This window comes from Bombyx mori, chromosome 23, assembly GCF_030269925.1.
Source record: "Bombyx mori chromosome 23, ASM3026992v2".
In the NCBI taxonomy this organism is placed as follows: domain Eukaryota; kingdom Metazoa; phylum Arthropoda; class Insecta; order Lepidoptera; family Bombycidae; genus Bombyx; species Bombyx mori.
Genome location: NC_085129.1, coordinates 8,506,265 through 8,531,218, shown reverse-complemented (window position 1 = coordinate 8,531,218; position 24,954 = coordinate 8,506,265). Strand labels below are relative to the sequence as shown.

At 34.3% G+C, this 24,954-nt stretch overlaps 1 protein-coding gene across 1 annotated transcript in view; it reads left to right on the top strand.

Moving 5' to 3' along the window:
• Positions 1-1,409: 1,409 nt before the first annotated feature.
• The window catches only part of LOC101743655 (monocarboxylate transporter 10), a 147,310-nt gene continuing 123,765 nt past the window's right edge, over positions 1,410-24,954 (top strand). Inside the window, exons 1-3 of the mRNA XM_021352191.3 lie at positions 1,410-1,514; positions 22,938-23,681; positions 23,775-24,007. Of these exons, the coding sequence (XP_021207866.1) occupies positions 23,026-23,681; positions 23,775-24,007 (889 nt within the window). The 5' untranslated portion in view covers positions 1,410-1,514; positions 22,938-23,025. The remainder of the gene's footprint in view (positions 1,515-22,937; positions 23,682-23,774; positions 24,008-24,954) is intronic.

The following is a 24,954-nucleotide window of genomic DNA, read 5'->3' as shown; positions in this document are numbered from 1 at the left end:
AGGTTAGTGGGGTCGTTAATATTATCTTCTTCTTTTTCTTACTGCCCCTATCCCATATTACGTGAGATCGGCGCAGCATGTCCCATTATGAAGTTTCACAGAGATTTGGTATGAGTTTTACCACTTGTCTGACGTCAACCCTCCATAGGTTATTTCTACAATAGTATATTCACTTCAGCATGCCATAGGCTTTTCTGTTTCTTCTTTTAGTGTTTCTTTTACCACATCCGTTTTTACTTTGATGATTATCATTCTAGATTAGATCTACAAAAAACAAAAGAGATTTATATCTCAAGATAAATGGCGGCTGGGTCCCAATGTTATCCGGTAATCGCCGAACATCAGTTGGGAAGTAATCCTGACTACCCCTAAGAGCTGGAAATCTTGATATAATTCAAATATAACACCTCAATATCTCATTCCTGTACTGTCGACGATATAATGCACACCGCTCTTATGGTAAGTGTATGCCACCGCCCACGTTCATCGCTAATTCCCAGTTGCATAACATTCGTACAGTCCATGGTAAACAAACGAAGATTCAAAAGCGCTTGTGAAAGTTTTATTATTATTTTTGAATCGTTACATATATGCTGACATTTGAAACAAACTTTACAAAATTTGCTTTGAATACCGAAGCAAAAGATTTTTTTAGAAATTTATTGTTAAAATAACAGTTTGGTGAAAATTTGAGTTTTCTTTAGTACTCATATTTTTTACTTTACAAATAAACGAACGGGCTCAGACTATTTAAATAGAATTGGCTATGTGCTTTGTGAAGCTTTTTAACTTTACATACACAAGTTAACTTACGTTACGACCTACCCGTTATTGAGTGGTTATCGGGGTCATCACAACTAGAAAGCCGAGAAAAAAATTCACTTCCAAACAAAAGATGTAGTTTACTGAATGTTCAAAAAATGCTCAATGATGGAGGTATCTTAATAAATTATAAGTGTATTGAGTCAGACGTGGAATGCAAATACCTGCTAGCCCTTAAGTAAATTCTATTCCCAATCACGCGAAGAGAAAATCTTCACACATGGTAGGTGGTAGGACCTCTTGTGAGTCCGCGCGGGTGGGTACCACCACCCTGTCTATTTCTGCCGTGAAGCAGTAATGCGTTTGGGTTTGAAGGGTGGGGCAGCCGTTGTAACTATACTTGAGACCTTAGAACTTGTATCTCAATGTCTATGGATGTCTATGGGCTCCAGTAACCACTTAACACCAAGTGGACTGTGAGCTCGTCCACCCATCAAAGCAATATAAAAATAAAAAAAACATTACAACTTGTGCTCAACTAAAAACTAAAATACGAACGGGAAAGTGAATGTGAAAAACGAATTAGCTTTTGAATAATTCGTATGCATTCGTATTCTAGTACTATCACTATAATCACAATATCAGCGTGCAGGCAGTATCACGCTGACAGCGGCGTCGGTCGGACGCGGCCGGTTGCTTTGTCGAATACGAATTTAAAGAGTTGCGCGATCGTGAAGTGAAAATATAAACAGGTGAGTAGTGCACTTAAAGTTTTATTTTACCTTTGTTGAATATAAAATGAGTTTTAACGAGATTGGAACATCAAAATTATTGGAACCAGTAAACCAAACATGCAATTACCACAATAATTATTACATTTTAATGACAGGCAAACGAGTACGGCCCTACTGGTGGTAAGTTGTTACCCTTGCTCATGATCATTATGTAATTTTAGGGCTTACTTAAAAATTCTTCTTTAAAAAGCTTTTATTTTTGTTTTAATTACATCCATAGGATATTTGGTGATTACTTAATTCTGAAGTAAACATTAGAAGAGGCAGAATTGAGTTACGAAAAATAATAATTATTCCCTCAAACACATGCGTGCATCCTACACACTAATTGGTCTTGTGAATGGTCACCATAACTCATGCAGTCTGCAATTCTAATAGCAGAGGCAAGCCGATGCTGCCGCTAAGGACTTCTTTCAAATCACGTTGATGTTAAAACGTCACGTTCAAATCTTTCAAGTCACGTTTCAAATTAAGACGGACATACCACATCGGTCTAAACAACGAATGTATGTATACCCTAAACAATTTTTTTTAATAATTAATTCTATTAATTTTTATTTATTAATTCTCTAACCTCATAAAAATATACAGTGTTTCTTTTGGATTGCGAGCATATAAAGAAAATCTTTTCAAAAATATTATGAATTGTGCTTTACGTAAATCACCCTTATTAGATACAGAGAACTTCAAGCTAAGGTCTTTATTTTGAAGTCGTAAGTATACATTTCAGCTTTAATGTGAGTTAGTAAAATTATGATTAAAACTACTATTTAAAATTTTTGACGTTTGAAAATATCATCGAATCTGTGACGCCCGAAATCTCAGAATACAGTATTGATGTATACAGTATGGATTTATAAAGCACTCAAACATCTGAGCTGCAATGTTTATTCATATTTATGTAAAAGCAACCTTCGGTAACAAAAGTCAATCTCGTTTTCCCATTTAATTTATGTAGTGGGTCGCGATTTTTATACTTAGCACCAGGTGGGCCGTTCGCATCGCCAATAAAAACACTAATATCTTCGATGGTAGCGTTTTTTGGTCGAATTTCAAATTAATCACTAAAAAGTTCTGTATATCGTTCATGATTCACTGTTATCATTTATTTTACATAAACTAGTGGTGTAGTTGAAATTCGACTATAATTAATTAAAATTATAAGTTTGTACACTATTATGATTCTATAATTACAGATTTCGCCAAGACTACCTACACTTTAGACAAATATAAATAAAAACAAACATTATTTAATCTATTCTCAATTTGACCACAGACTATTAGCAATAAGAAAAGTTTGACGGTAAGCAAATAGTATGCACGCGTGTGTGTGTCAAATACATGGTAGTGTGTGTTATGTTTTTTTTATTGGTTTAATGTATTTTCTATGCTTAATTTAAAAAAATATTAACCTTCTGCACTCCTTCTCTATATTCTCTATAAGTGTGGGAAATTTCATACTCCTCCGTCCGCGCAATTTTCGTAAAAAGGGGTACAAAGTTTTTGCTTCACATTATTATTTTACATAAATTAAATGAAGCATAGACGAAGAATTGAGAAAGCAGTCAAATTACAACAAAGATTAGGCATCTGCATGTTCGCCTCATTTAGAAGCACTCTCGAAAATGATTGCGGAAGCATTTACGGACAAACTTCCTCGATTAAAGTAAATCAGAAATTCTCTAATTTCGTTTAATGGTTCACTAAACTTATTTGGGAACCATTAAATTCTTTTTTAATTAGTCTGTGGAACTTGTCCCACACTTTTATAAAAAATCCAAGTTTTGGGCGTTAACTTGAAAGGGAAGAGGAGAAGTTAATGGTGATACGAATTTATATTGGCTTTTAACTTCACTAGGATTATTTAACAAACCTACATAAATATTACCTAGTTTATTTTCGACAATTATAAAGCTTAATTTATTAAATAATTACTGAAGCTCGGCTATAATAATCTGTCTCTAATCGTCCGAAAAATTTCCCATAGGTTTTCCAAATATATTTCATAAATCTGGCTAATTAAAAAAATTAAAATAACTATGCTAGCAATTATGAATAAATATTAAGTGATGCTCTGTCATACACTTGGAAATTATTTTTATAAATACATACATAAAAATTATGTTTACTGGTAATATAACTCAAAGCTCAAACTAACCTATTTATAGAAAACACTAAAAATAATTAGCCACTCAATTCACAACAAACCCTTATTATAAATTAAGCCACTGCCAAAACGTTATTGTCATATGAAACAAACTTTATCTTAACTTGTAATAAATGTCGTTTAAAACAAAGTTGCTTGTTTCCACAACAGACATATAAGCCACTTTATTTACTTTTATTTCTCTTATTTGTAAAAGCAAACGGAGCTGAAAAATGAGTTGAGTTAAATACGTTCATAAAAGGATTTTTTTTTTGCGTACCTCTTATAATATATAAATATTTCAGTAGATTTTCTGCACAGTCCAAAAATAGGTGACCACTACCAGTTCCCGAGGTAATATTTTTTTTTTATTGAAGTTAGGCTGATATGTTCGTTCCTCAAGTCATAAATAATATAATATTTCAAATAAATAAAATATTCATGTGCAAATTACTTAATGCATTAATTGCTACACTTATTCTATATTACATAATATATGCAGATTTTAAAGATGAAAGCATAAATAGAAATTATTTCTACGAAACGTGTAGGAGTGACCATTGTGAAAAGTGCATTGACGCCATTTCTTAGATTTAAAATGATTGTGGGCGATGTCGACTAGGTAAGTACGTACCTTTTACGTTGCAACAATTTTATATTCATTTTCATTAAATCTTGACGCTTCAAAGAAAATGCTCCTTAATATCCTTGATAAATACGAATTAATATTTTTATCATTTACTATTATTCTCGCAAATTTATTTTTAGCTCTGTTTACTTAACAAATTATCGAATTCTTCCGTTTCTATATTGTTAGTTGTATTTCAGATATGTATTTGTCACCTTCGTTACTGATTTGGAAAAAAACTACTATAGTTTAATACTAGTGGTAAGGACCTTTTGTGAGTCTGCACGGGTACCACCACCCTGTCTATTTCTGCCGTAAAACAGTAATGCGTTTTGGTTTGTAGGGTGGGGCAGCCGTTGTAACAATACTGAGACCTTAGAACTCATATCTCAAGATGGGCGGCGGTATGTACGTTGTAAATGCCTATGGGCTTCAGTAACCACTTAACACCAGATGGGCTGTGAGCTCGTCCACCCATCTATGCAATAAATAAATAAAATATATAAAAAAAACTTGAACTCATACTGACAATACCATTATAACTTGGGTCAACATCAAATGTCATAAGACAGAATTGTATTTGTTAATAAAAAAGAGAAATAGGAACACGGTCCGGGCCTATTTGATCTACTTACGACAGTTTGTTGTAGTGTTGTAGTTCACCTTCATTTTGTTTTGTCTATGAACTCTTAAGCCTCCTATAACGAGATATATTTAAATTTTGACATTCCAGCCATTTCCCATAGAGACGTTAAAAAATATCGATATTACAGTCGAATTTCGATGCTCTCGATTTGATCAAATTGAACATTCCGATTCGTTTTAATCGATACTAATTTATCAACAAAAAAATGTTCGTGAAATTCAAGCGTTTTTTTTTTTTAATTAAATGTTATCGAGACCATATAGTTACTGGAGTTTTGCAAAAACAAATCGATTCGTTCCTTTACTTCTGATGTGAAGTAATAATTTCTGTAACGTACAACCTAAATGGTACCATTTTTGGTGTACGCCAAGACGTTTTCCTGCTACTCAATCACTCGCTAATGTATGTATTGGTGTTGCGTGTCATTTGCGTAAACGTGGTAGACATTTAATTGAAAAGCGGAGATAAATAATAATTTACCTACCGCTATTTATATGTATAATATTAGTACGCGAAGCAAAAACTTTGTATCCCTTTTTAAGAAGATTGCGCGGACCGAGGAGTATGAAATTTCCCACACTTATAGAGAATATAGAGAAGGAGTGCACAATGCTAATATTTTTTTAAAATAATGCATTAAATCAATAAAGAAAACATTACACACACTACCATGTATTTGACACAACACATACATAAATATACTCTTTGTTTACTGTCAATTGGAAAACTTTTGTTATTGTTTAAAGTCTGTGGTCGAATTGAAAATAGATTATTATTGTTTGTCTTTAATATTATTGATCTATAGTGCAGTTTTGGCGAATACTGTGATTAAATTATCGAATTATAATAGTGTTTGACAATAGAACCATAATAATGTTCAAACTTATAATTTCAATTAATTATAGTCGAATCTCGACTACTGCGGGGCCACTAGTATGTATAAAAACGTCAATTTGTTGCACTTATACCGCTTTGATGGTACTATGAACTTTTGACGAACTGCTAACAACAGCTGCACCGATTTTCAAGTAAATAGGATAAACCTTAAGCGAAAGCAAAACCAATATGCAGCTTTATATCTATTACGCATATAAGTGCTTATAGCCTAATAGGTAAGACGTCAAGCATATTTGTAATCAAGTCTTGGATTTCGACGATAAAACAATATCGGATGATGAAATGGAACTCGCAAGACTACACCCGCGTTCATACCGCCATTTCTAACATTCAATAACTATTCATGCATTTCGTTTTACACAGCCGATATTCCAATACTGGTAGCCTTTAAGTATCACCATTGCGATGTGTTATGCGACGTTGTCGAGCCAGCGACGCCAGGTGGGGGAGGAAAGTCCTCGAATGGAGGCCACGGATGGGGACAAGGAGCGTGGGGCGTCCTCCAACCAGGTGGACTGACGACTTAGTGCGCACGGCGGGAAGTCGTTGGATGCGGAAGGCGGAGGACCGCATTATGTGGAAGGCATTGGGGAAGGCCTATGTCCAGCAGTGGGCAGATAAAACACCAACCGAGATTTAGGTTTAGTGGTCCACGTACCAAAAAAATCGGTTGTCTGTAAAGTCGGTGTACTGACGATAGTTGAACGTGACAACGTCATAAAAAAATACGCCTCAGAGCGAGGTAACGCCGCATGCGTCATGTTTTTTCGGGCGTGCAGCCGACTCCATCGAATTATAAGACGTTGTCACGTCAAAATCAACTGTGAACGTTATTTATCATTAATATTTTAGTACACAAATAAACTTTGTTCACAAAAACACAATAAATAATATAATCTAAGATTCGGATTAATTTTAATATTAAGTGAATTTTATGGAAATGTGGCGACGCTATTCACGTCGCGATGTCCTTGAGCTACGTACCCGCCGCGATCGGACCGCAGTTTCTTTCCATCTAAGCAAAAGGAAAAATCTAGACATTTTCTAGACAACCTTATAGGCAATCGTATGCACGAACAAACAGCCTACCTGACGGTAAGTAGTTGACGTCGCTCGTGGGCTGCACACTACTTAAATGCTTTGATTTCCTTTACTTGAATAGTAGGTACATAATACGGCCTTGATAGTTTAATCATACTTACTCATTATTTTTGCATTCTTGTTGAGAGATGCACCGGTGTTCGAATCCCAGGTGGATACCAATTTTTCTAATGAAATACGTACTCAACAAATGTTCACAATTGACTTCCGCGGTGAAGGAATAACATCGTGTAATAAAAATCAAACCCGCAAAATTATTATTTGCGTATTTACTGGCGGTAGAACCTTTTCTGAGTCCGCGTGGGTAGGTACCACCACCCTGCCTATTTCTACCGTGAAGCAGTAATATGTTTCGGCTTAGAGAGTGGGGCAGCCGTTGTAACTATACTGAGATCTTAGAACTTATATCTCAAGATTCGTGGCGCATTTATGTTGTAGATGTCTATGGACTCCAGTAACCATTTAACACCAGGTGGGCTGTGAGCTCGTCCATCTAAGCAATAAAAAAAGGCTATCTTTTTGTTTACCTTATTTCGTAATCCTGTATTCTAATAATTTTAAATTTATTGAAAGCGAAGAAAACGTTGTTTGGATTTTCATTTTGCTTCTACGATGTACAAATCGATAGTCCACCCAACGCACGTTTGTTATTTTACACCCTGTATGTTATTGTTCGTTCCAGCGTTCTCTATCACTAGAGTGTACCGTAAAATTGGATGCATGAAGAGTTCCAATTAACAACTAATTCCGCTTAGAAGAGAGAGAAGCTGCGTTTGTGGATAACTTTGAGAAGTCGAGTGAGAGTCCCTGAGAAAATTTAAACGACCCAACTTGTTAAGTGCAGGTAGATTGTCTGCAATTTTACTGAATAAAGTTAATTGTGCTGTAAAATAATCTCACTATTTGCTTACCTAAAATGAAAGCAAAACGAATTGACCTAAAATAATGTGACTTAGGTACTCGATCAAAGACGTTTTGAAACGATCAACAAACAATATATTTAAGGATTTAGAAATATAAGTAAATTCATAGATAGTGAGGTAATTGCAAACAATGTATATTAACGGACGTTTTTCAAATTTCGAATGGAAAACTACAGTTAATTAGTTCATATAGTCATAGTTATGAGCTTATTTTTTGTGCTGTTACATTGTAACATTACACTACGTAAATAATACAGTAATGTTCTGTTAAAATTCGAATTAAATTATGTTAAAACAAAAAATAGAAAGACATAAGGCCGAAAATACATGTTTACCTGTAATGAATTAAGATTACAAATTCAAAATTCAAAGCTACGTCTTATTCTTTCTACGGTACTAAGAAGGTTTTCAATTTATTGGATTAATTTAAATGTCTCCAACACTTTCTATAGGAAGAAACGGAATAGTTTAAAAAAATTTCTTTATGAATACTATTATTTATTTTTTCATAATGCTTTATGAAAACTATTATTATCACGATGTAACATTCATGTGTAGATAAAAAGGTGGTACTTCTTATAAACAAAATAATTAAAACTGTAAGTTTGTGCTTCAAAAGGTAAAGTATCTACCAATAATTTGGTAAACTTTAAAATTCAAAAATAATGAAATAAAACTAATATCAAATTTCTACCTACCCACATAAGATACGTAATTGAAACTTAATATTATAGACTTCTATTAAATCGTTTACTCTAACTCCTACTTCAAAGGTGAAGTCTTTATTAAAGTAAACAACATTAAAAGTTCAATTTTACAGCCTCTAAGACGAGCGAAGAGATTACTCCTACACTATATTCTTTTGTATTATGAAGAAAATTTTATCATCACAATAGTAGTAAGACGTATTGAAAGTTTATGGACAGAAACTTGTATTCCGCTTTGAATTCTGCTTTGTATTCGACTCTAAAAACAGAGCTCTTAGACAAAGCAAAACAATATTTTACTAGAGTTCGTGTAGGTTTTTGGAAAATGCAGCACTCTCTTATATCAATATTTCAAACAATACCAATTTATTAAATAATATGAACAAGAGATCTATTCGAGAAGCATGATAAAAACCCGATACTAGTGGAACGCTTGTCACTTGTTTAAATAATGAAGAGGACGCTGTAGTAATGTAAAGTTTCTCCGACACTAGTTGGTTGCTTCACGGGACCGAATGAAAATAAAGAATCGCCACTCGATATTACTGGTGTTTGTATTGACACATCGATATTTCATTTGTTCCCCTTGAATTTAATTTTTAAATTCGATGCACGTATTCGTAAACTATGTGTGACTCATTTCTTTTTTAATGCAACCAGTCACTTGTCTTAGGAAGCAAAACTCATTGGTAAGTTTTGATATTATTTTTTTTAAACTGTATTTATTGTTTAAAGAGGAAATTTATTCAGTGTAGTAATAAAATATCTGCGTGATTTTCGCTATCGACAACTAAGCATCGTATCATAAAAAAAAAATAATCACAAACTCATATATTATGTATCAGCTCCCTGATAGTACATAAAATATGCATTCATAATATTGACGTATAGATGAAACAGCATTCATTTATTAACATTACAGTTAATTGTAAAAACCGAACAGAACTTTGTATTTTATTTAAACTTTTTCCGATATCGGTATTCAGAACTGACAATTGTATCGGTAGACAATCCAACAATTTGCGTTCTGATGCAAAATGCGTACGAACAAACGTTCAGAGGTCAACGACTTTTATATGCCAAACGTGGTAATTACTTTTCCAAATACACTATGTTTATTCTAAGCATGCCTTTTAGTTTATTTCCTGCTAGATAACTTTTGACTGGATAGCCGTAAATTATTTCTGTAAACTTCAAAATAACAATTAGCACATTAAAACTGATGTCATCGTAGCCTAAAGAATAAGACATACCATCAAATATTAACGATATGATTTTAATAGAATTATTAATGTACACAATTCCTATAACTTTAAGGTACTTTGAAAGCGATCGGTATAAGCTGTGTTCTAAGCACGAGAAGACCATCCATTATTGCCGCATTGTGCGTGTGATGCTTCATGAAACAAATTACAGTTTGTAGGGGATTTATTTTGCGTGTTCATAATTTAGAATTCCTGACGTTTCACACGTCCCTGTAGTAGAAGCTTAGTATTATTTTAAATAAGACACACATAAACTTTTTTAATTATATTAAGTTGTCGTGGCCTAAAGGATAAGACGCCTGATGCATTTGGTGGCAACTTTTTGTTTAGCCTCTGTGCTCCATTACCCAAAATACAAGAGGGCCGCGTGTTCTAGTCTCCACAATTAGAATGAAAAATGTGATTATGACAATAAATAAATAAAGTGAAATCGAAGAAAAGTCTGACTGACGATATTTCTCTTCTGAACAACATTTCAATGCTAAAAGTTCACAGATAAAAAAAAGTTGTGACCCTTTTCATTATGAAACTTACGTTTAATAACCCGATGACGTCTTTCTAAGCTCTCATTAACGTGTTTGTACTACATTTGAGTAAATCGTTCTATCTGCCCCACTTTCGCATAATATCGTCCTCATGCATTCCTATGAGGGAAATGTTTAAACAGAGATCTCCATCTGATTAATATCTCATTCGTTGCCGCACATATTTAATAAATGACCACACGGCGGGATGAATTAAAATTGAACTGACTTTCAGCCTAGTGTATTTGTTGAAAAGTGTTTTACTTTATTTATTCCTTAAGAACTTTATTCAAAACAGACTGTCAATAGAAAATTTCTAAAATAATTTAAGAAATTATAATGATATAAAAAAAAACAATAGCAGTTTTATTTTTATTTTTCCGATGTATAGAATTTTTTAGTGGTGGTAGGGCGTCTTGTGAGCCCGCGCGGGTAGGAATCACCATCCTTTCTTTTGTATGAGGGGTGGAGACTTATACGACGACCCTGACGGGGACATCTCTAATCCAAGTGGGCCCCGGACAGGGGTCTTTCCCGGCTCTCTGAAAAAGCAGCGTAAGTTTCGGCTTTATACTTTATTCCTGATCAGAACGAACGGCTTATGCTCGATATTCGTAGCACGCAATTTTGCTAGCAACATGTGTATTTGTTAATGGACGAATATGAAAATGAATTTTCGCGTCACGTATCGTTATTGCGATCGCCACTATAAACCCGAAAATACCATCAGTTTGAATGTTGATTCGACTGCACAATATTTCTTCTGGACAAGCATGAAAGTCAACTGTCACATAGGCAATAAGTCGTTTCTCCCGAATGCTATTTCTAATCCTCGTTCTAAAGTCACCAAACATTTGTCTGACGGCATTTTATTACCGTACAAGTGCTCACGTCACCTCAAAATTAATTACTCGATGTAATAACAAAAATAGAACGCTTTCAACTTCGATGAACACGACTTTAGCGCACCAAGTAGCTTCGTTGACACTGTCATCCAATTTTCAAAACATTCTTTGTTTGAAAAACGAATGAAGTGCTTTTTATAATGCCAGCTTGAACGATAAAAGCATATTAGTGTTGCCACGCGCTATACCAACGTAACATCCTGTTAAATTCTAAGCAAAGTATTCATTCTTAAAAGAGAACTCTGGTGCCGATAAATCTAAAGGAAAGGTCTTTAAAAAATCTATTACAGTCTCTTCACTCAGACGACTTGGAAGAGAATATCAATGGGCTGAAAACTGAAACTCAAACGACTCGAATACCAACATCTAAATATAAACAGGTCGAGACAAAACTATTAAGTACCATTTTCTCCTTTGTTTGTGAATGGAGTTTCTTAATTGTTCAGAAAGCATTGACGAGCTTAGTGCTTAGTGCTGTTGATATTATTATTTGTGGAAAAACTTTTATTTATTTTCATCAATTGTCTAATAACTAAACAAAAAAGAGAACGAAATGCATAAAATCTTAAAATGTCTGCGATTGTGGTCATCATCGTCGTCATCTCAGCGATTGTGGTCAAATTTTGTAATTCATTCATGCGATGACTTCCAACGAGTAAAAAGTCTGAATCGATAAATTCGATTTCCGCTATAGCCGCTATGTGTGTTTTATTTTTGATTTATTACCAAATTTGTTTGCTGGGTACGTGAAAACGGTGTTAAAATATTCAAAATTTCATTATTTTAAATGGTTTGTAAATAATATTTAATTTAGAAAACAAAACAGAGAGACGTGATACCGGTAGATACATATCTCGTATGATATGAAGGCATTTTTAATATGCTTTTATTAGCTTCAGACGTATGTATGTTAGTATGTAATGGAATCTTTGAACATGATTTTGATCCACTTCAAAACTTAATTTGGCAAACTTATTAAGGACCGATGAAAATTCAATATTTAAAAAAAATTGGAATAATTGAAATTCAAGTAAAAAATAGAAAATAAATTTTAATAAATTTTGTGCTTTTCAGGATATTATCAAAATAACCCTTCTACTGATATCTGTTCATAAAATATTTATAGCTACTTGCTACCATGCACCCTTTTTTTTACAATAAAATCATTTTCTTACACTATTTTTAATTCAAATTTATTAAAATTTATTTTCTATTTTTTAGTTGGTTTTTCTATAAAAGCGTATTTTTTTAGTTTTTTTAAACTGTTGTTTATTCCTATATCTTTCAGTGCGGAAAGATGGGCGTAGATTTTCGCACCCGGATCGCGCGTCGTTGGAATAGCCCTTTAAAAGATCCAGGATTGGGCAGGGAAAAAATAATTAAACACAGCCCGTATTCCTTCTTAACACTCTATGAGATGTACAGCATAATCTGCGATGCTCGTGATTTTCTCATTTGAATCTCCTACTCACCCATTTGAAGTATGGTCGAGTCTATTATTGAATAAACGAAGCTCGAGGGCCTTGATAAGGCTTGACGAGGGTTATTGGCTGATAAAAATTGGAATCAACGGCTTGACATACTTTACTCATATGCTAGTAATGTTTTATCATCTTTAATCTTTTAGATAGTTTAATATTCAGAACGGCGAACCTTTGGGGCAGTTTTTGTCAGGCAGTGGAAGTCTGTGGGATGAAATAAAAAATATTTCAGAAAACCTGTACTCATCTACACCGTAACCTATACTTTTAAAACTGTTAAACTGAATAACTAAAATTTACAGGCATATGATTATGAGATACCAGTCATCTTGAGCTCTAGAATGATTCCATCACGGTGTTTCCCGAGCGCTACTTCTTCTTGGAACGAGGCTTTTTTTCACTACATGCAATCTTGTATTAAGGAATGTTCACGAGGGATACTCACCTCTATCTTGTCGAAGGCACAAAAAAAAGTATCATCTCTTAGCACTCTCATATTTTATGCAATGCTATTCGTATAATTTACCTTTAAATGCTGGTGAAAGATCATATTGTAATAATTAAGTACCATCGGCACAAAGCACCGACAGCCTACACTCCTGTCTATTTTCATGGCGAAACAATAATTACTTCCCGTTTATATTTTAATTCGTATTTTATCTTCTTCTATACCTAATGAATTGCTGTTCGTTAGTCTCGCTAAAACTCGAGAGCGGTTGGACCGATTTTGCTAATTTTGGTCTTGAATTATTTGTGGAGAAGGTTTAAAAGGTAGATAATTAAGAAAATGCTCGGAATTAAATAAAAATAACAATTTTGTTTTTCCTTTAATGTCCCCCCCGTCGGACGGATTCCTTTTGTTTGTTTTAAGTTTATTTTATAAATACAAAAGTTTAGGTCTTTTATTTATCGATTGAGACACTGCGAAGCCTGCCGGGCCAGCTGGTTACCTATAAAAAAGCGATAATGTAATCAATACTCAACGCAATGTACAGTACGAAATTCAACTTAGTCTTGTTGATAAATTTTCTAATTTCGTGTTGTTTTTTAATCTGTTTCATTTTATTATTTCCGACGTTTCGATAATTTTCATATTCTCGGACGACTGGTGTTCAATTGTGGAGTGGACTTTCGTAAAAGTAGTTCTAATTATGATTCCAAACAATCTTAATGGAGCTGCAGCATATCTTTCCCTAACTCAATAGTTCCCTGTAAATAAGAATTATAAATAAAAAAAGAATATATTTTTGTCAAAAATATGTTTGTAATGATGTGAAATTATGACACATTTATATCTGAATTGCGAAAGAGAAGGCGAATCTGAAATACGTTTAGTTATTATGAATAGAATACCATTCGCGAGCTCCGTGCTGCGGCATTAATAGGCCGATGGAATTAAACTTTGTTGTACAATATCATTCTGTGCAGCGGAATAATTCTTGAAATGAGAGAGTTTTGCAATCGATTTCCGGACAAAAATTGATCAATTCTAATTATACTGTAGACAAGGTTTATTTAACTTTGGTAATCATTCATTATTCGCCGACCCCACGACAAAGGCAAGTAACTAGTGAAATTGAGTTATTGGCGATAAGTTTTTTTTTTCACTATATTATATGTAATAATATATTGCTAATTACGACATATGATTATCATATATTATATTGACTAATGTTTGCATGTCCGTTATTCTAATTTCGTACGTTGTTGAATTGAAACTTTGTGCATCTGTTGGCGTTTACTTTGTACATCAAACCACGCGATCCAAAATGGTTTCATCAGTCCGAAACGATATGAATTCACCAAGTCTAAATCATCTTGCTGATTTAATCATAATTCAGGTTAGGAAATCTTTATGATAAATTAACAGATCAAATATCAAACTAAAGGCAAAGGCATACATACGGCTACAGTATGGGTACTGTAACAATATTCCTAATATTCTGCCGACGTCGTTAGCGACTCTATCTAACATCAGCTGTTTTGCTAATTCGTATCTTAAGAACCTGTGCTAGGGCGTCTTCCAAGTGAGTGAATACCATATTCCGACAAATTCCTACCGAGAAGTACCCATACCTTCCAGTTAAAAGAGTAGGACAGCCAAGTTCAAGGGTAATCTAATCATTTGCAACTAGTGTAGGAAATCCATATTCAGCAATACGTAACTGCCGCTAACCTCAAAGTTGTGGTCAGTTCCGTAACTATAATTTACTATAGTACCACGCATAGTACACACGGAATTTAGTTTGGGGCCAGATGACTTTGTGTGATTTGTCGCCGATTATATTTATTTAAATGTTACTTCACGGAACGGTAGCCAAGACAGTTCTACCAACACAAACATAATACAAATAAACAAAAAAAAGTTTAAAGCATCTGTGAATAACCTCTATATTTATGTTGACAAATAATCGACAAAAACAATTTAAACAAATCACGAAATAAATAAAACTTACAATCTGTTGAAGCAATAACATTCTGAAATCTACAGCACTACGAGTGAACGTTAAGAAGAAAATTATTCCATTTCATCGAACCATTTGAAAGTTGTATTAAAACTGCTCATTCTTATTCATTTGATTGGGCTAATAAAGGGTAACTTGACTAGTAAATTGTACCTTAGTTTCTTTTAAATGAAGTTCAATTGAAGCTCAAATAAAAATAAACAAAAGTACACAGTTGGTAGGGTATATTGTAAGCCCGCACGGGTAGGTACTACTCGCTCTCTGTTTCTGCCGCGAATCCATCGTACGCTTGGGTTTGAAGTCTAAGAAGAACCATAGGACAACCGCTCTACAATACAATTCAGACGTCAACCTCATGTCTCATGGTGAGTGGTGTCATTCATGTGGTGATGATGTCTATAGGCTAAAATAACTAACTCAAATTAGGAGGGCCGTGAGACCGTTAGATAAAATAAAAATACAAACATAATCTGATTTTAGAAAAATGATCGAAGGCGAGTTTAAATTTGATAAAAAAATAAATTCCGATGGTTTATGCAGTAACTGCAATGAATCATTGCACTCACCAAGTAATTGGTATACTTATCTACTAGCGGAAATAAAAAGTTCAATTAAAATTAGGAAACATTTAGTACACATTCAAACAAATTAAAAATAGAGTTATACTGCAAGACATTTATTTCTATGCAAATTTTCTAAATATTTATATTTAAGCGCCATATGTAATGATGATAAAATAATTTCATTACGGTAATTAGAATTTAAAAAAATTGGTATCTTTACAAAATTTGAAGTCGTCGTGGCCTAACGGATAAGACGTCCGGTGCATTCGAGTTGAGCGATGCACCGGTGTTCGAATCTCAGGCGGGTACCAATTTTTCTAATGAAATACGTACTCAACAAATGTTCATGATTGATTTCCACGGTGAAGGAATAACATCGTGTAATAAAAATGAAACCCGCAAAATTATAATTTGCGTAATTACTGGTGGTAGGACTTCTTGTGAGTCCGCGCGGGTAGGTACCACCACCACCCTGCCTATTTCTGCCGTGAAGCAGTAATGCGTTTCGGTTTGATGGGTGGGGCAGCCGTTGTAACTATACTGAGACCTTAGAACTTATATTTCAAGGTGGGTGACGCGTTTACGTTGTAGATGTCTATGGGTTCCAGTAACCACTTAACGCTAGGTGGGCTGTGAGCTCGTTCGCCCACCTAAGCTACAAAAAAAAACCGTAAAGACTAAATTCGTACTAACTTATGTAATGTTGTATTCGATATTATAAGCACCAAATAAATGTTCTGCAACGATTCTTGTTCTGATTCTAGTCGTTTGGGCATGTCAATTGAATGGTCTCGTTTATTCGATCCCAATGGCTGGTTGTATTCCGCGATAAAATGTGATATTAGTGCTTTATGAACCGGTAATATTAATAATTAAAATGTATAACATTTTTTTTATCATATTCATAGTCTGCGTATTAATTTCTCAAAAACAAAAGAAATGCGCATAAATACCACCGATTCGGCTCCTATGTTGATCAAAGGGAGGCATATCGAGCAGGTGGGAAGCTTCTGTTACCTGGGCAGCATTGTGGACGATAGGGGAGGCACCGAGGCAGACATTGCGGCTCGTATAAATAAAGCCAGAGCCGCGTTTAGTCAACTTAGGCCAGTGTGGAGTTCCTCAACCTTAACGACGCGAACAAAGGTGAGGATCTTCAACTCAAATGTAAAGTCTGTACTGCTGTACGGAAGCGAAACTTGGTTTGTTCGCAAGGACTTGATAAGAAAACTTCAAGTGTAGGTGAATAAGTGCCTGCGTCAGATTTTGAAAATATTTTGGCCTGAGAAGATCAGCAACAAAGAGCTGTGGAGGATCACTAAGCAGACACCAATGGAGAAGGAGATCCTTACGCGGAAGTGGCATTGGATTGGTCACATTTTGAGAAAGCCCGATACTCACCTATCAAAGAGAGGACTGACCTGGAAAGTGTCTGGCAAGAGGAAGAGAGGCCGCCCCAGAACAACTTGGCGTCGCTCGGTGGAGCAGGAGCTAGGGGTCTTGGACGTGACATGGGAGGAGCTAGAACAGACTGCCCAAGACCGATGTAAATGGAAAAATTTGATTCAAGCCCTACACCCCAGTAGAAAGTAATAGGAAGGAATGATGATGATACTCATAGTCAATTATTTTTTATGAACCGGTAATATTAGTAACTAAAATAGGATAAAAAAAATTTTAACACACTCATAGTCTAGCCAACTTAATAGCCAAAATTTTATTTATTTCTTTAAATTAAATGACAAATAATGAATGAAAACGGATGATTATACAGCACATTCCATGCATACACATTATTCTTTACAATCATCAAGCACGACGTCTTTTAGTTAGATCTTAATATAAATTATAGTAACACTAACATATCATATTATAATCAGCAATAGTGTATCTAATAGAAAAACTAAAAATATTATCAAAAGGGTATATTTCTATTTGAAAAATATTTCAAACTGTCAAAAGATTTTCTGAAGTGTTCAGAATCAGATGTTCAATTTAAGAAATCCGCTCTTCATTGTAAACATTCTGAGTGAATTAAATTCGGTAAAGCTGAGATTCTGAACTATCTTGAAATATTCGAACGGTTTAATACCGATAAACGAATAGGGATTAACTTGGTTCCTTATAAAAAAGTCCCCCTCAAGTCGAGAATTCGCTTTCGAGACGATTAATTCTATTTTTGTCTCACAGATAATTATCCATTTTCTAAATCAGCTAATGATAAAGTGCTTAGAGGGTTTCCGAACAAAAAGTTCTAATTATTTATATTTAATACCTTTAGTAACAATTCTTACAAATGGATATGAAGCTTTAATGCTATGAAAACATTTTGAGTTATTTCAACGACATAACAGAATAACCTTAATTTCTAAAATATTTCTGTAAGCGCAATTAACTAATTTATGTGAATTATCTATAAGCGAAGTGTCTCCTTTGATTTTGCGTGAATTCTGCGTTTAAAACTGAAAAAGGGTTATATATTTCAGTAAGAGAGTTTTGGTTTCAAGAGATAAATAAAACAGTCCGCGAAAAGTTGCCTCAGGACGTGGTTAAAATTGGACGAAAGGGGCTTTATTTTTTCCTCCGCCAGATACGAGGAAGGCTCAAAAAACACGACAGACGTCTTGTTCAATTCGTAACAGACATGTGTTTTTTGTATATTCTTGTTTACACAAGCGATGTTTTTCGGCTGAATATTCTCCGTCAGGATAAACAGATATTCATAAATCAGTATTAATTAAACCTAAATCTAATATTTTGTGGAATGCTTGGTTCATATTCTTGTTTGTTCAATTGCGTCGAATTAATCTCAAACGATTATAATGTAATTTTGTCTTATTAAAACAGTGAAAGGAGGGTGAATTTTTTGAGGGTGAAAAAATAAAACTTTGCGAATGGAAAACTTTCGCATTAAAGTAGTTTAATAAAATTGCCGGAAATTTTGGTATTATCTTTTAAAATGAATTCAAGAATTAACGTGACAATGGTCTGATAGAAATATTTCCTCACTTAAGAAGTAACATAAGAAGTGGTTCAAATATTCTAAATATAAAATGGTTCGTATCGTAATATAACGTAAAACGAGTTGTCTATAGATAGAAATTTGCCGGCAATTGTCCACAAGAAATTTGTGACTAAAATAGGGAGATAAATTTTCCTGTACCGACCTTGAACTTGGGTCGTTGACAGTAATGAGTCGTGTATAGTACTTGTAACGATTGACGCAATTCTAACATCGCAAATGAAGCTATGAGTAGACTTCATCTTCGACAATTTATCCGAGTATATAGAGCAATATGAATATAATTACGGTTGTTGTATTAGAAATGATTTCAATTTAGTGTGACAGATTGTAGATGAGCACAAGATGTTACGAGTTCTAACGTGCGTGCTTCAGAATAAGCCCAATATTGTATATTGAATTGGTTTGTGTTTTTTATTATTATATTTATAAATATTATTTTTTATTGCTTAGATGGATGGACGAGATCAGAGCCCACGTAGTGTTAAGTGGTTACTGAACCCATAGACATCTACGACTTAAATGGGCCACTCACCTTGAGATATAAGTTCTAAAGTCTCAAGTATAGTTACAGCGGCTGCCCCACCCTTCAAACCGAAACGCATTACTGCTTCACGGCACGGTGGTGGTACCTACCCGCGCAGACTCACGAGAGGTTCTACCACCGGTAATGGTAATGGTTATGTAATAGTTTCATTTAAATTTCCTGCTCCCATCCGAGCGTTTAATAATAATTGTAGGGTATTCAGGTAAAGGACAAAGATAGCGTCGCAAATTAAATTAGCACAAAAAAAAAGGAAATTAGACGACGACAGACTAGAATGATATGAAAATCGCCTTAGAACCAGTCGCTCAATGAAATTAAACTTTTAGTAGGTAAACGATTATGCTTTTAGTAGGTAAAATAAAATAAAAAATCTTATAGCATTTTCTTTGGATGAAATAAAGAGTGCAGTATATTTGATGTAGGCGCACTACCACAATTTCTTTCAACGGAATCCTATGGAAGATGTCTTAAAAAAAATAAAAAAAAATACTAAAGTAAAGATTATTACTTGGTTTCCATATTAAGAAAGAATAGAATCGGAAATAGGGTCATGTAATAATTAGATCGAAAGGACGTTGCTCCTTCGAGTTTGCGACTAATTTTCTGTAGTCATTAGTGCTCGAGGAAATGGTTATGGTGCTACACAAACCGGAGTTCCTTTGTACACATACTAAGAGCGATGCTTGTACGATGAGACGTTTTTTGTTTGAATCTCAATGGTCCTTTCATTTGGCCACCAATTTTACATTCTAGCCTCATATATTTCCACTATATTTTCCTCATCATCCGTTCGTTGTAATTACGCTCTTTATCAATTAACCTAACACTGATCTTTACCTGATTATTTTTATATGATTATCATATCTTATATAGCCTACAGGCTGTAGTCATAGCCAACATTAAAAACATCTTATTAGAGTACGAAATTAGAGTTCGAAATTGTAATCAATTAATATTGTACTGCAGGTTAGTACATTTTTTTTAAATAACGGGTGTAAACTACCCGCCTGAGCAATAATCAGAGTTAAGCGGCATTAATCCGCTTACGACCTTTGTGACAAAAGATTAAGGAGTCAATTTCCTTGGTTCAAGAGCTATTCTACTCTTTTATTATTTAAAAATCCGATATTAGCCGTAACGTATGATAGCTTCGCCGCACAAATAAGTATGACGGTAGTATGCAGACGTACATAAAATCCATTAAAACTCCATTTACACAACTTTAGAACTGCTTAACAATATCAAAACTTTTTTTTGACGAATAACACGAAATAAGATTTTGTAAATTTAATACGGAGTGAGTTTTCCGATTTCTGGAATTGATTAAGCGTAAATATTTGATGAATCGGTTAACCAAACGACCATTCGTTATCGTTATTCATTCACGGAACGTGGTTTAAGATCTTCTGTTTAAGGTACGAAGTATTTCAGGGCGTTTTAAATGTTTCTTTGAGGCTAATTTTTGCTGAACATTTTCTCTTCATTTTGTAACCCAACGTGTGAATTTGATTTATGTGTATTATAACAGAAGCATCTAATTTATTACTTTACACTTTATAATTTATAATTGAATAACAAATAAATGAAGCTTCAGCAATATACGTTACTTAATTTTACTCACAAAAACACCCAACACTCCTTAACGCTTTAAAATAGTTGAAAACAATGGCCCTTCAAACGGTAACGGTAACGGTACGGAATGATCCGTAAATATGTAAATAGACAGGAGGAAACTAAGCAAATTGAACCAAAAAAAAAACAATATAAAAAGCTAAAAATTGTAGTCGGCGATCTATTTTCTTATACCTATTATGAAATTGATAAATTAAAAATAACAAAACAAATTTAAAATAAAGTATACTTATAGGATTTAGGTAGGTAACTAAAAAAGAAAACGGAATCTTGTTTTCAGTATTCCAAGTTCAACAAATTAAATATTAATATAAATCACAGAACAATGTCTCAGTGAAAAACAACTCATTTTCTGAATAATAAATGGACATCACTCGAAAACCGCCTGCAAGTTGAATAACAACGATTTCATTGTCATTAAGCACTTGTTTACATTTCGTTGAACGTATGATTGAATATCACATTCATTTTTGAACTGTCAAAGAAATAATTTCATATCGAAATATCATTTTCAAGTTGGCTCATTCGATCTTCCCTAAGCAAATAAAAATAATGCAATCGTACGTTTCTGAATTATGAAATGTTGTATTGTGGTACACTTCATACATATTTATACGTATATGACAATTGGAAATTTAAAAGAATCTTGTTATCATTTTGGGGTCAAATTCCAACTCATAGGTAAATACTAGTATAATTAACGGGCCAAGAAACTTAGCCCATTACAAATATTTTTTCAATGTAAAAAATATATATAAACTTGAGCGCTCGGATACCCCAGCCCACCGATTTCCGACAGGAATTATTCAGGCGTGTAGTACTGACTTCAAGGCCTAGCTCACTACATAATATATACACACATTAATCATTAAGAGAGCAGTGAGTTTATTTGCTTCTTTCATAACAAAATAGTACTATCATTTGAGAACTTCTAGAATATCACAGATTATTCAAAACAAAAAATAAGACATTCACATGTGATAAACTTTTATTTTTTAATCAAAAATCCACAGCCAAAGTCGCCATGAGACAATCGAATGGTACCGAAAGAGAACTGATGAGATTGAAATTCAATTATTTTCGTAAGACAACAATACGTATCACTCATCTAATTACTGACTGAATAGGCAACAGATTGAAGATGTCTGAAAACTTTGGTGTCTTCGTAATATATTTTTTTTATAAATTTTAAAGTCCGAGACAGACTTTAGCTTCGCAATTTTGTTTAATTTAATCTTTTTCGATCTCATTATTTTGAGATGAAAATTAAATTGAGACGATTGTTCGAAACTTTATAGTAATGTTGTTACAAACGTATTTTCGTTCGAGCTTTTGTCTCCGAGACAATTCTCACAAAGTTTGTCCGTGATCTTCTAATTTCATTTAACGTTTTATTTTTTTTGTCAATTGAAACAATATTGTTACGAAACCGTCTTGAAATCTTTGCAAATGGTCATTTCATGGTTTTTAATTTGTTGTATTAAAATAAGCTGTTTAAAAAAAAAAAAATATGTAAACATAAGCAAAAACACATTCATTCCGTAAAGATTTACTAGCATTATTTTCTTAAATCTCTCTATTTACATAACAGTTAACAAATTGATGAATAATTCATGGGAGCTTGAGGAATGTTATCCTCGTAATTTCTATTCGATTTTCCCTAAATTAAGCCTGAAAGTAAGAGATTACTTCTCGTTCGAATGGATATCAAAGAGAAACGTTATCTTTAGGAAGTTGCCTTAAAGAGCTGTGGCTCAATTTTCTCAAGGCGCAATACTTGCTTATGAACGTTGCAAGTGCCATTATCGTGCCACGCGTGTCTGTCTACAAAGTTGCACTCCATTTTTGCAATACCAAGCAAGCTTTACACAATTTAAAAATTCTAAACATGGCTGCTCCATTTGATTAGATTTTTTGTATTTGTTTCAGATAACGACGTTGCAGAATTATCAAATATTTCAAGAAGAAACATGTAATCAGAAATTCGCCGTATTAAACATGAAACCCACAGTTCACGATGACAATGACGTTGCGCCGGTCTGACAGCTTACCTTCACGACTCAGGGTGGCACCTGTCACGGCTCATTCTGAACCTCCAGTGGAAAACTTTCCAGAATCTAAAACTGTACCGGATTTCAACGTTCCTCTCGATCGCGAAGAAATTATAGCTACTTGGAAATCCTTGCATTCAGACGTCAAGAACATAAAAAATGGATTCTCCAAGAAATGCGACCCCACGAACCGTGAAACGGACAAAGAATCCATTACGCTCAATTTCATTCCTACCCTCAAATGCAACAATAAAGAAACGCGAAAGAAAATCACCTATGATAATCGAACAACCGAGATCAACTCACAGGAGGCAGACCGTTGCTTGTCGTTTCCTCTGGACAGAGGCCAGCCCAAAGGAATCGATCGTGGAGCTAATTCTATACGGAGACGCACTCTGCTGCAAAGACTTTTATCTTGGCGTACGCCCGAGTGTGATTGTCAAGAACGCTACAAACCGAAGTATCGTCCCGCATACAGACTTCGCCCCGAAGACTTATTGTGCACATGTGGTGCTAGTGTTAATCGCATTAATCCACCGGACAAGAACAATAAGTTTAGTGAACGAGGTCGATCCAAGAGTGTAGGATATGAGGCTTCACGTGAAGTAGCGCAGTTCCGACGGTTAGTGTTGTGTGTTATTTTTAGTGACGTGGCAATTCCTTTCTGTGAAATCGTCTCTCTGTGAAATCTTAATTTATTGGTGTGGTACAATAGGTGTGCGAGTGCTGGGGCGACGGTTGGAGCTGAAACGGCGGCAGCTTTAAGGGCCCGAGCGGCGCTCACCCTCGCGCGTCGCTACTACCCTGAGGGTGGTTGGGGCTGGACCATCACTATCGTCGGAACTATTGTTCAAGTTTTATCGCATGGCTTACAACTGGGAGGCGGTACGGGAGCCATTGCATGTACAGCGGCCGTTAAATACAGAGTCTCTCCGTTGTACACTCACGGTAAGTGTTTAATGTGTTCTCCAAGTATTATTACGTAATTTTAATTGAGAAATTAACTTGTACTGTTCGAAAGATTATTATTAGTATGAGAACTCGTGTCGAAGAGAAACTCAGTAGAAAAAACTTACCAAATTTTTTACGTTAGCCCCACAAATATCGAAAAGGCGAAAAAAAAAAAATTATAATTATTGATATATAAAAATGAATTGCTGTTCGTTAGTCTCGTTAAGAGTCGAGAATGGCTGGACCGATTTGGCTAATTTTGGTCTTGAATTATTTGTAAAAGTCCAGAGAAGGTTTACAAGGTAGATAAATATCAAAATGCTCGGAATTAAATAAAAATAACAATTTTGTTTTTCCTTTATTGTGTGCCCCGTCGGACGGATTCCTTTTGTTTGTTTTAAGTTTATTTTATACATAAGTTTAGGTCTTTTATTTATCGATTGAGGCACTACGAATTCTGCCGGGTCAGTTAGTTACTGATAATTAAATTAAACTATATTTGGAAAACGCCTTCATAAGTGTAATAATATATCCATTGAGTGTTATAATGGAACCACTTTTAGAGCTATACATAAAAAAAGATTTCAAAATCGGTCCACAAATAACAGAGAAATTTGTGAACGTACAAAAAACATACAAACATTCGAACAACAAAAAACAAACTTATCACATACCAGTTGAAATAATAATAGAAAAGAATTAGACAGATTTATTCGAGTTTGTACGTCTTCAATTTCGGTAATTTGCATTCAAATGACGCAAACCGTTTAATTTCATGTCAACAATTCGAAGCGGTCGCGTCATACGAATTTCATTTCAGATAGACACTGAAATTAAGTTATAAATGTAGCCCGATGTGTCTCGTCAGTCACTGCCTAACTAGGTAATATCAGTCACAGCATAGTTCGACGTAATATCGATATGCTATGTATGTATATACAATG